This window comes from Pholis gunnellus (assembly GCF_910591455.1).
Source record: "Pholis gunnellus genome assembly, chromosome: 3".
Classification (NCBI taxonomy): domain Eukaryota; kingdom Metazoa; phylum Chordata; class Actinopteri; order Perciformes; family Pholidae; genus Pholis; species Pholis gunnellus.
The window spans coordinates 13,473,297-13,486,848 of NC_136529.1; the positions used below are offsets into that span (position 1 = coordinate 13,473,297).

The window sequence follows — 13,552 nt, forward strand, 5'->3', positions numbered from 1 at the left end:
ACTAAATTTATTTTTTGTGTTTTATTCTTTCCTTTTTGCCCCATAGCTGTAGTGTGGCGAATCCGATCAGCGTTGTAGGATGCCTCTTGGAGAGGACGGAAATGGATGGAAAAAGAAGACATCAGACATCAAAGAACATTATGACTTCAAAGAAGTGCTGGGAACGTAAGTTGCACTTCTAGTTTAGTGCTGTCGTCAGGTCAAGGCTGACCCAAGACCCTCAATGTTCCCAAACATCTCAGCTGTGTCAGTTAACTTGCAGGTAACAGAGTATATTTACAAACCACAGAGAGTTGAAGAAACCAAGAGGGTCAAAGGGGGGCACAACTCATTCTTTCCCCGATCTGTGCATGCTGTCGGGGCTGCAGTGTTTGAGTCTGGACTCTGGAGTCCCTCATAGAAATTTGACAGACATTTTGGACGTGCCTGTCACTTCTGCCTATTTCGACTCAGACTTGTCTTGTTCTTGGCCGCTGTTGGATGCTGACTCAACTATTTCCTACTTGCAGAGAAGTATTCAAAGACGCATTTCTTTCCTCTGAGCTGTGCAGAAACATTTGAAATGGATTCAAGTTTGTATGGGTTGACTGTTCAAAGGCAATGCAAAGTAAATAGCAGAGTATATAATAACAAAAGCAATAATAAGTTAAAATAATAAGTTTACTTCATCTAGTTTTGGAAGCAGTTCATATATTTCCACGTTGTTGGTCTTAGTTGTATCGCCATAACTGTGAGGGGATCATGAGTTTTAGGTAGTCTGGCCTTCATGTTAGCTCGGACTTGGTTGTTGTCAGGAGAGAGGAGTCCTGAATGGATGCGAGGCATTTGTCAGTGACAAACCAGTGAAAGCTCATGTTTCATCGTGCTACTTGCCCTAAAGCTAAATTACAACACAATTCAGTGGTTCTTTCTGATCGCCCACAAGTTATAAGCATACGAATAACACTACTAAACTTAATGAAACCTGCAATATCTTAATATAACCTGTCTATATCTGAATATATAAGAGTCAGCTGCACCTTCCTCTGCCCATGTGATGACAGTTGTATGAACAAGGCAATACAAGTTATGTATTGATCTTAATTTCTTAAAGGATTAAGAGAAAATGTATGCTCATGGCAAAAGAAAAGATTACATAAACCCGTTTCTGCAGATTTCTCTGAAAAAAAAAACATTTCAAAAGTTCAACTCACCTACGTGTGTGATGTGGCCTGGTGGCAACCTCTTTCTATTGTTTGTAGTGTGGAATCTAAAATAGACATTTACATAAACATTTAAATGAATACACATTCATTTTGTTATAAATTGCTAAATTAATCTCAAACCAGCAGGGAAAAGGTTGCCTTGTAATGGTGAGGGCTGGACTCACACAGACCTGTGACTGCGCTTCCCAGGGGGACAGGACTTCACCCAGATGGTCAGGCTGGCCCCCCCCCCCCCCCCCAGACTAAGTAGAAGTGACCTAGCACACGTCCACCTGTGATTACACGAGTTTGCCATATGGACTCTGTTTGTTTGATATCTTCTTGGAATCACACCTGCTTCCCCAGAGAGGCTCGAAGCAGATTTTAATGACTGTGCAACTCTGGTTCACATCCAAAAAAAGTGAAATAGCAGTGGGTTGGTGATGAGGCTGTCTGGTTATGTCGAGTGCTGTAGGAGGACATCAAATAAGACTCCATCGGTCTCATATGTCTCAAGTCTTAGAGCTGTGCATGCTAGATGCAATGCACTTTGACAGTTTATCTGAGAACACACAACTGCTGCTAAATGCTGATAACTTGTGTAATGAATCCACTCAGACTCACAGGAACTTAAAACAGTGATTGTAATTTGAAGTATAATGTGAAGGGTTATATAACAAGGATTGAAAGAGTGAATTGCCGGGATAGCCAGTCCCAGATTTCTTAACAAAGATGGGGGGGGGGGGAAGCTGTAGTAATATTCTTTCCCTCCTGTCACCATAGCTGGACCTGGCAGAGGGCAGAATTAATGTGTTGACGGAAAGCTCCTTATGCTCGAAGAGAAGATTACAGAGGAGCTTTATCCAGGAATTCAGTGCAGAAAGTTAATTGATTTATGTTGAAATATAAAATCCAGATCCAGCTAATCCTCACAGTTCTACCTCTGTTTGGGGTCCACTTCAGGACAAGCTGTCCGAGGGTTAGACTGAAACAATTCCCCCACGCTACAGATAGCATTTCTGTCAACCTTTGGTGGCACACGTTTTTAGATTTCCTAACTATCACTTTTCTCCTGTCATTTACCTATGATGAAATCATGAGACATGCCAAGTGTATAGCTCTGATAAAACTCTCTATACGGAGCCATACATCTGTCGCAATTTTGTCAAGAGATGGCGGAACACACTTTATCAGATTATAGCTAACTCAGTTTTTTGTTGGGGTGGGACTTGGAGGAGTGATATTGATACATGACAATGAGTTCAGTGTATGAGTCCTATGGACAGAGAAATCCCCACAAGCTGGCAGCTTGTTGGACAGAAATGAAGAGCATGGGGGCCAGTTAACAAAGTAATATCACATGCCAAATATAGCAGTAAAAACTGTTTAAAGGTGCTACATATGAGATTAGGAGCATTTTGATTGCTTCTTAACTGCTCTCAACCGATGTCTCGCAGCTAATGGTTCTAACAGCGCTAACGGTGCAAACTATGGCAAACGTGCTGACCGAGCTAACAGGGTGGGTGCTTCCGCGACAAATCCGTCAGATGCCGTAGCTCGGCTTACAAGAGTGACTTTATACTCCGCTCAGGTAGACATTACTCCACTACATCTTTAAATAGCAAATAGTTGCTGCTACAATAATGCTCTGAATCCAGTAAATTGCACCTTTAAACATCCACAGCAGAGTACTTCTTATGTGATAATATGGTCGGCCTTTGCGAACTTGTCTGCCAACTCAAGATAATGAGCTCAAAACAACTAAACCTGCATTGAGCTGCATAATTTGGTTCTGATTTTCAGTAAGAGCAGCAGTTCCAGCACCCCTTTCTTAAAAGGCTATTTTATTGAATATTAGAATACTCATTGTTTTTAATTGAGTTTTAACATCGAAGTGGAAATTCAGAGACAGATGTTAGGCATATGATAGATAGTTTAATTTTGTACTCAGAAACAAAGCATAAGAATGGTGCCTTAAAAAAGAAAGATATATAAGAAGGTATGGGGAAGGTGAGTTTTAAGAACTATACTGGTGCAGTCCAGGTGGATAATGTGTAGGAGCATGAACACTGTGACGAGTACTTAACACGGTTGGAAAGCTCTCATGCTGGTTGTTTATAGAGAAGAGCAGAGGAGTTAAGAGGTTTGACCTACGCATGACTTTAGTAGAGTAGATGGAAAAGTGAATGATCCAGTCCCGAGCTTTGTTGATATGAATTTATAGTTTTTTTTGACTCCGACGTAACAATGAATGTGGAGATTGTTTGGAATGGGATAATACTGTATGTCTGTATCCACTCTTCTCTTTGTCTCTTTCTCTCAAACACACACACAAACACACAAACACAGTATGGATTAGGCTGAAAATAGAAAGCTTTTTCAGGACTTGGAGGCATGTTGGACTTGAAGGGCGCACTTGCATCAGGGGATATCGATAAACTTATGGATGCTTGAAGCTGCCTGCAACAGGTACAAGGGGCCTGACTGACCTGATTGATAATGTATCTTTAGCACAAAAAAAAGAACATTATGAACAACATTTAACATTGCAGCAGACATCCATCATTTTCAGTGAAAATGGGATTTTTTTGTCAGGCAAAGCCTTTTAAGACATGGAAGAGTGCAAGAAGAGCACACTTGTCACAGTGAAAAGCAAGGAGAGACACTGACAGCAGTATGAGAATGTGTGAATCAATATTTTCCCATATGGACAGCTGGGATTAAAGCGTCTTCAACAACGTGTGTGTGATGTGTGTGTTTGTGTGTCAGACAGAGTCCCAAGCTGTCTATCTATCCATCTATCTATCTATCTATCTATCCATACATCCATCTTCGTGAGGTTTAAAATGTCTAAAAATATGTGTTGACAGTCTTGTTCTTGTACATAAAAACAGCCGAGCGTCAGCTGCGTGTCTTAAGGCCAATGAGTCATGCGAAACTTATTTATTTTAATTTGTTAACAGCAAGTTAATGTGCACGCCAGGACTATTTGTTGGCATGAAATAGATAAAATGATGATTCAAGATATCAGCGGTCTGTTGCTGATTGCTGGTGTAAAAAAAAGAAACTGTGTGTTCTAATCTGAGACTGAAGAATTGAAGTCTTTAAATCTGGACAATAATCATTTCACTTCTGCCTAGTGCTAAGACTTACACATTAGCTGTTAACTAAATCTCATCCGTTGTGAATAACAGCAGTAGCTTCCTTTCTTCCTCTGACTGCCGTCCCTCTGAGAGCCCATCCCTACTCGGTCTCCCAGTAGAAATTAGCAACTGGATGCTTCCAGTAATTACAATGTGTCTCACGGCAACAGAAGAGCAAGCTCTTCTTTTTCTTTTTAGGAGTAACATAGATAAAGCATTGGATCAGGTCACATGCACTATAAACTTGAGTTCAAATTTGAAGGCAGATATTTACTGTTTGTTTCTGACAGTAATACTGTTGATAATATAAAATAACGGTATTCCGTTGCTGTACTGATACTGTTGTTACTGCCGTCTTCTTCTCACTGTAAACTGTATTTAAACTACGTTAAAGAATACATTTCAAACATGATCTGGTTACAACTTCTCAATCAGTTCTGCTGCTTTTCTCTTTGGGCTTTGATCTGTTGGTATGAAAGAATAAGACATTTGAAGACACCACCATGGGTTCTTGGACACCCTTGCATTTTCACTATAAAATTATTCAAGTCAGTCTTTCTCCATGCAGAAGCAGAAGCAGAAACATTTCAGTTTCCACAATAAAAACACCATTAGGGCCACTACGTGTCTGTCTCTGACACTTCTATTTTACAGTAAACGGCGAATAAGACTAAATAGATTACTACACGCCAATAATAGAGTTGTGTCGCTCCTGATCCTCTGAGGAATCCCCCACTCTAAAAGCTGCAGACCTGAACACATTAAAATGCTTTTATGGGTCGATGAGAATTGGAGCTTCCTGTGATTTCGCTTTGAGATTATTTTCAGGACTGTTTAAAAAAAGGAAACCGGAGACGTGTGTGAGAATCGTCTCTCCTCGTGTGCATCAGCTTCACTGTGCACACGTTTCTGCTGCGCTGGTTCGTTGAGCACAAGATGGCCACGGTACAAAGCCATCTCAAGGATTACCGCAGTTCCACACTGGGCATTTATTATGACATGGTGGTGGGAGGAGGTGCACAAAGAGACGGTCGGGGTTGCACAATGACTTTAGTGCTTTATAATTAATAACTGTTAAAAGCAGAATAAACAGAACGTGAGAGAGGTTTGCCTCCTTATCACATGGTTGTTGTTGGCAACAGCCGTGTGATGTCTGCATCCTTTCATTTTAGGGTTGCACACTTAAGTGAACTTCAGATTGAGAAAGTCCCTCAAGGTGTTCCACAGTGTGACGGATGGAAAGGAAGAGGGAATAATTGCTAAAACATTGAACTCCCTTTGTGTATTGCATGACGGTGCTGTTTCACACACATGTAAAGGATCCCTGCGGTTGCTAACAATGTTTGTGCGTTCAGGCCTCCTCCTGAGCTCCCTCCCACGCTCCTTTGGGGAGACTGTGTAAATACACACTATTCTGCCTCTCACCATCACCATAATACATAATGCAGTTGACTCTCCCTCAGAAACAGCCACACCACATTTACTGTATCTATTATTGAAGAGATTAAAAATAGTGTTTTTTTTTTTTAAACAAGTGATATAAATGTCTGTATGCATCTGTTGCTGCACCTCTTGAGCATTTTCTCAGCCCCCAAAAGCTCTCAGTAATGTCACCATTTTGAATTATTCATCTAAACCACACACGAACACACACACACACACACACACACACACACACACACACACACACACACACACACACACACACACACACACACACACATACAGATGGCTGGTATTTGGAGATATTTTTTAAAACCTTGCGGATTTTTGAGAGGCAGTTTTAGGAGGCCACAAACATATCTACCAACTGTTCTTTATTTAGTGTGGGAATCCACCACAAACACACCATTGCACTGAAGAAATATGAAGAATTATTAAATGATTTGGATGAAAAGATCTGAATGTTCCTTCTTAAAATTAGTAGAATCTGTAAAATGTATATCCCTCATGGCCCGTATAGCCTAAGAAGAATACTCTCTCCCATCTTGTCTATTTCACCCCACGCTCCAACACATTCCTCTTATTTTCTTTAACGTTTGCATATGTTTTTGTGTGTGTGTGTGTGTGTGTGTGTGTGTGTGTGTGTTTCCACTGCCTGTGTTTCAGGGGAGCTTTCTCAGAGGTGGTACTAGCAGAGGAGAAGAGGACTCAGAGGCTAGTGGCCATCAAGTGCATCCCCAAGAAAGCATTGGAAGGCAAAGAGAACAACATCGAAAATGAGATTGCTGTCCTACACAGGTGAGGTCACCTAAGTTCCTCGCGATGCGTCAGCTGGTGCTTTGTGTCCAACGGGACAAATTAGTCAGGGCAGTGTCTTCCAGCAATGCACGCGCAGATGCATAATATATGCAAGGGGTCAATTGAATGGGTGACTAAATGCATGGTGTCAGTAGAAACAGTGGGATTGTGCACCGGAAATGTCAGGAGTAAAGAAGATAGACCTATTTTTAGTGTCCCTGTTGCCAGGGCAACAGCACACAGAGGCGGAGATGGTGTGGAGTTCCCCGCAGCAGTGTATTGAAGAAAGAGAAAGAGACAGAGAGGGTGGGGAAGTGGAGAGGGGGGTAGGGTACGATAGAAGGAGAGAGATATGGCAGAATGGGAGGAGTGGAGTTTGGTCAAATACCTAAAGTCACTATTAAATAAATGAGAGTCATGAGAGTGAGAGACTTGAAGGAAGTGAATCTGAAAAAAACCACCATTTCTACTAAATGTCACATCTCAGCTGCCGATGTGTTACAGCGATGCTGTGTCAACTTGACTTGAGAGCCAAGAGAGATGCTCGACTGTCTGTTGGCTGGTTCATAACGATAAACAATCCAATTGGTGAGATTTGTATTTGTGATAGTTATTCTGTCAAGCCCTACAACTACAACATCCAAAACTGGTCTTTGTTACTGGTTCCGGCTGCATACTGGTCATTGTGTTTCTTAGGTCGTTACTGTATCTAGAGCTTTTCTGTATCTGATCTGAGAGGCTTTTTCAATTTATATTCTAGGAGATGAGGGAAAATGCAAAGATCCCAATTAACTGCATGCCCTTTCATAGAAAATAGAGAACAGACAGTTTTGAATTTGAATAATGCAGCAAGAATGCCACCTGGTGACCAATTTAAAACAGAAAAGTTACGATTTCCACTGTCCATTTAATCTTCCTCAGAATCAAGCACCCCAACATTGTTACGCTGGAGGACATCTTTGAAAGTACATCCCACCTATATCTTGTCATGCAGCTGTAAGTTTTTCTTTCTCTTTCTCTTACACAAGGGCCAATAATACGATAGAAGGGGTGCATTTAGCATACATTTCCACTGTCAAGATTTTATTCATCAATTTGTCGGTTTACTGACAATTCATTGGCAACAATTTGTCAAACAAAAATGTCTAGTTCAGAGTGTTTAAATGGACTATTGGCTGATTTTCTCTGTTTACCATAATTGTAAGTTTAATATTTTGGGGTTGGGGACAAAACAAAACATTGAAACATGTCGCCAGGGGATCTGAGAACTTTAACATTCAGTTAACTTTCAGTTTTCCCCTTTTGTTTCCCCTCAAATAGCTTTCAGGATCATCTTATTCCACATTCTATTGTCATATATATTTATATATGACACATGTGCTTCATTTATCTGTATTAATTCAAATACTCAAAGTCAAAGTACATTTCTAACTGCACCAAATAGTCGAGATGTCTTGTGTATCATTTTACTCACAATTTCTGTAAAATTATATTTGGCAACATATATATCTAGAATTGAATTTTTTTTTTTAGTGGTTTGAACAATATTTGGCTGCACAGCGTGAGCGTTACTTAAAGCCCAAATTCAATACAAAACCTCTATGATTTTCACCTGGCAGGGTATCTGGAGGCGAGTTGTTTGACAGGATTGTGGAGAAAGGTTTCTACACAGAGAGAGATGCCAGCCAACTCATCCACCAGATCTTGGATGCAGTCAAATATCTCCACGATATGGGAATCGTTCACAGAGACTTGAAGGTATCATTGCTCAGGGAAGACAGAAATAAAACAGATCAATCTGGCTTGCAGTTCACGCTTTTTTCCCCTTTTTCTAACCCTCCTCTTTGATTGCTCTTCTTGTCATCTGCAGCCAGAGAATCTGCTGTATTACAGTATGGACGAAGACTCCAAAATCATGATCAGTGACTTTGGACTGTCAAAGATCGAGGGAGCAGGCAGTGTCATGTCCACAGCCTGCGGTACTCCTGGATATGTGGGTAAGGCCTTTATTTCACTGGTCAGCCAGACTCTCCTCACCTCCCCCGTCTCTTTCATGTGAACTTAGCACTTGCTGTTTCAACTGATATCCCCTCTATATTCATTTAGCTGTGAGAAGCTCTTTCATCCACTTCTGAGTCAATTGCAAGTGTTTCACAAGTGCTCTCTACCCGTTTAACGTGACCCGGATCACAGAGTATTACAAAAAAGGGTCAAGATTACTTGAATTCACCCCCTCTACAGCTCTATTTTCCACTTTTCCTGAATGTCTGCTGTGTTTGTGTATCACAGCTCCCGAGGTGCTCGCTCAGAAGCCGTACAGCAAAGCAGTGGACTGCTGGTCCATAGGAGTTATTTCTTATATTCTGTAAGTCTGAGCTCATTCATCACTGAGAAGTGTGTAAAGCGATGTAAAGTTAGTAATAGTATTGAATATGTTCCAATATCGCTCCCTCAGGTTATGTGGATATCCTCCGTTTTACGATGAAAACGACTCCAAGTTATTTGAGCAGATTCTGAAAGCAGAGTATGAATTTGACTCTCCGTACTGGGATGACATCTCAGATTCAGGTACTGCCCATTACTAAACATATGTAGAGCAGATCCACGAGTGATAACTAACAAATCGGAGTTGAGTATTGCACCATGAACTTGATTTTTGTTTGCAGCCAAAGACTTCATCTGTCACCTAATGGAGAAAGAACCATTGAAGAGATATACATGTGATCAGGCCCTCCAGCATCCATGGTAAAGAAGTCAAAATACTCACTATCTTTATACCTCAAAGAATATCTAAAAACACACTCATCTCTTTCAATATGCTTGTGTGTAGTGTCGAAATCTATTTGACAATTAGTTGATTGACGGAACTGAAAAACAGAACAATTTAAATTTTCTCAAGCATTCTCCAGCTTTTAGATGTTCTCTTTGGGATTTGGACTGTTGGTCAAAACACCGAAACGTGCAATTTAAATATTTAATATTTAAAAAATCGTATCAAATAGGGATCCATGATCTAATTTGTGTTAGTTTGAGGACCATCGGGCATTGTATCTGTGACAAAGAAAAGTATCAAATATTCACAGACGCTAAAGTTTGGCCTTTTGTTTGAAAAAAATGACTGGAACAATGAATCAATTATTAAATATTTGCTGATGTATTTTTCTGTCAATCTACTAATTGACAAATAATAAGACGAATAAGCCTCAGCCAGGTGACACAACTGCCTGTATGTTCTGTAATTCTTGTTGACTTTTCAGGATCTGCGGAGACACAGCTCTGGACAAGAATATCCACGAATCTGTCAGCGCTCAAATCAAGAAGAACTTTGCCAAAAGTAAATGGAAGGTCAGTGCCGTGGCTGAATCCTGAACACGCAGAAATTAAGATTGGCAGACATACATTGTGTACGCCTTTGGCTGTTTTTCTCCCTCAGTAGCTGTCAGACACAGACAGGCTTTTCCTTCCTCTCTCTCTCTGTCCATGCAGCAAGCATTTAATGCCACAGCGGTGGTGCGCCACATGCGGAAGTTGCAGCTGGGTACTAGTCTCGAGGGACCCAGTCAGATTACTCCCACCAGTCCCTGCCATGGACATCTGCTCCCAGAGGAAGAGGAGGAGGAGGAAGAGGATTTGGGGAATGGGGAGGAGGAGAGCTGTAAGTTATCAATAAATGAACAAACACTGTCTATTTCAGACCTCTGGCTCTCTTTACATACAAGAATCATGCCACAGTATGTAGTCAAAGGGTTGCTGATGTAATGGATATTGTGCTACATTGTAAATTCACAGTATTTTAACCTTCTTCCAGTCAACTTTGCAATGATACAACTGTCTTGAGCAAGTCTCATCTCTACCAGCTACCCAATATGACGCAAATGCAGCATTAGGAAAAGGAGGACGCAGGTTTGGCTGGTCTAAGACAAATGTGTAGAAAGCATAAAGGAAGAGATCTTCCTCAGGCATTGACATCCAACTTTGAGCCTTAGACGGTAGAAAAGGGGAAGATGGGAGAGGTTTGCACGGGATTGAATGAAAGAGGGAGGATGGCGGGGATGAAAAGGGGGATGACAGGATGAATGAGTGCGTAGAGGGATACAGGGAGGGAGGTGAGTGGGTGAGGGCAAGAGAAGGAAGTCAAGAAAACTGAGACAAACAGGAGAGGATGGGTCAACTTGTAAGGTTTGACAAGTGATGAGAGGTTTAGATGAGGCATGGCCGTTCTCCTGAACATGAGTTAACTTGTTAAATGAAAATGATATTATTCTCTTAATTAAAAGAACTTTTGTTCATGCTAACCTTGCACATGCCACCAACAAACACTTGTCTCTGACTGAAAGTAAACACAGAAATTAGCACCCAGTATGAGCTAAATATGAAGTGCTAACTTCATTGTGAAGGAAATTAATTTGAAAAGCTTTAACGAGCTCCTGCTGCTTGGTCAGATATGTTGTTTTGAAGGTGTCAAATTTCCCAAATCTCTACAAAGGACGTGGTGAGCGCAAAGACATTACGACCCATATTCAGAATGGCCATTATTATGAGTATAAGACACTATTGAAAAGTACCAGAACATCCCTTTTACTTCATATGCTCCCTTGTTTGGCTCTAATCACTAGTGTCCCACTATGAAGACGGCCGTCGCGGAAGCACCGAGGGCAGCGCAGACCGGGACAGCCTGAGAAGTTGCACCTACTGCTGCAGGCCAGCCAGTCGCGTCTGAGCACCTCCCGTGGTTGTATCCCTGGAGCACCCAGAGCCCGCCCGCCCAGTCTGGCCAGGAATGCAGAGTAGTTATCAGGCAGTGTCCACCAGAGTACATCCACAGCGAGCAGGTCACTGTCACAGTGTCAGCAGACAGGGGTCATTTGACAGCATGTACATTACAAAATGTGGCTCTGGATGTTAGCCAACAGGAAGGATCCAAGCCTCTGGAGTCTGAATCAAAGACGGGGCAGTGGCCCAAAGGCAGTCTTCTCCATTGTTTTTGTTCTTACATGATCTGTCACATCTACCTCTAATTGCAATTACCGTTCGTCTGCATCAATCTGGCTCTCACATTCTCTACATTACTGGCAGCTTTCTCCAAAAATCTGGCCAGACAGGGCACAAAGAAAAGGGGAAGCGCTTTCTAGAGGGAAAGCTGAAAAGCTACTCATGCATGTCTTTATACTTCTTACCCATCAACGTGACTCGGTCTAGTCACTGACCAAGTAGCTGTTTAGTTGAATAGAGTTAATCTCAAGGCATGACTTCGCTGCCGATGCCAACTGCTCATTTGTTCTGTTTTGACCACTCTGTCTTTTTTTCTCATATTAAGTGTTTCTGTCCTTTTAAAAGTTATTTTGCTTAAAGACTTTTTTGAAAAGTGGAGGGTGACTCTGGGGGTTATGGACTCTATATTCTGGCTCAGACTGGGTTTGTGAAGAGTGGTTCTGACCTGGAGTGTCTGCATGCTTCTGTTTGGGAAATGGGAAATCAAAATGTATGAATATCAAAAGGAGACTTTTCTTTTTCTTCGTTTAATGGCTGTTCCGTTTGAGGCTCAAACTGAGATCCCTGTAAGTCTGTAAATTACAGGAATCTGACGTTCCTCCGTGGGCTCACATTATGTCAGGAGGAGCTATTTTAAAGATGCGATTAAGTTGAGCATCAACTGTGCGTGGGAAGAAAACGATCATATTAATATCACGCTCATCCTCCCTGTTCTGTTTCTGACAAGCGTCTAAATATCTGTCTGCTGTCAATCTCTTATGCTGAGTCGGTGGGATCTCAGTTTGGGCGCTCCGCCTGCTCTGTGCTGTGCACCTCTAGTGGAAGAAGTTTTGGTCTACTGTTTGCATGACCTGGTTAAATATGTTTACATGAATGATGATCAATTAGTATAAACACACATGATTATTATTACTATGTTGTATTGAAAAAAAATGATGTAATACTGTAACTTTGAAGCTATATAATGTGAAGTGAGTAACACCAGAAGTAATGTTGTTGACAAAGTACAACACAGCACAGTGGACTTATCATTTGCTCTGACTGTGACGGTCAAGTCTCTACCTGAGTGACATTTCAACTGTAATTTCTTTACTTACAACTCAAATATTTTTTTTTCAGCCTGTTTTCTTGCCGTTGCTTATGTAGAATCTATTTATTCCTCTCCGATGCCCAGGCACAGGCAGAAAAAATACACATATCGTACGCAGGTTCCAGCGTTGTACAAAACATGGACAAATGATATATATATATATATATATATATATATATATATATATATATGTATGTATAATTATATCTCAATTACATCTCACGGTGCTGAAAGCATCACCTGTCGGCCATGGGAGCAGCCTGTGCAAGCTCTACTCTATTTGTCGCCCTTGGTAGATGAACTACAGTACTAAAGCCATACAGTGAAGTGGAGATATTTTACTGTAGATTCAGATATGTTGTCGTCTTAGAAATATACAACTCGGGTGAAGGATGGCGATGTTTCGGCACAATATTTAATGTACAAAAAAATTCTCCCTGACAATACATTAATCCTGATATTAGTCACACTATGCCATTGTTATTTTAAGGTATGCCATTATACAATGCCATATTATTAGTTAACTGTAGAGAACCACGAACCAATCCATGAAAACTTTTGTTGCCCACATTATTAAAACCAGTTCCCTCGATCTGCCATTGATACTTACAGGTCCATAGAACAATAAATGAAGGCAATCACTCTGGGTTTACATGACTGTAGTTGTGGGAAATATGCAAACTGTGTGTGAAGGGCTCCATGTTAACTGTAAGATAGCCATCGTTGATGACTTTGATAACCTGGCTATTATTCGTTTGGTAATGACCTTATATTGAACCTTACTTGGGATTTGTTTCCACTTGGCTGTGTTTTTTTAAAAAGCTTATTTTACCCATTACAAACACATCTAAATGCATAAAGAAACACATGTATATTATATATATATAAATATAAGTATATAT

At 40.9% G+C, this 13,552-nt stretch overlaps 1 protein-coding gene across 1 annotated transcript; it reads left to right on the forward strand.

The window, feature by feature from the left end:
• Positions 1–79: 79 nt before the first annotated feature.
• camk1a (calcium/calmodulin-dependent protein kinase Ia) lies at positions 80–11,288 on the forward strand (the record flags this gene model as incomplete). The annotated part of the gene is made up of 11 exons (XM_079156568.1): positions 80–165; positions 6,437–6,568; positions 7,490–7,564; positions 8,188–8,326; positions 8,439–8,565; positions 8,858–8,933; positions 9,024–9,136; positions 9,235–9,313; positions 9,826–9,913; positions 10,055–10,223; positions 11,185–11,288. 11 exons carry the CDS (start codon positions 80–82, stop codon positions 11,286–11,288), a joined length of 1,188 nt encoding a protein of 395 aa, XP_079012694.1.
• Positions 11,289–13,552: the final 2,264 nt, after the last annotated feature.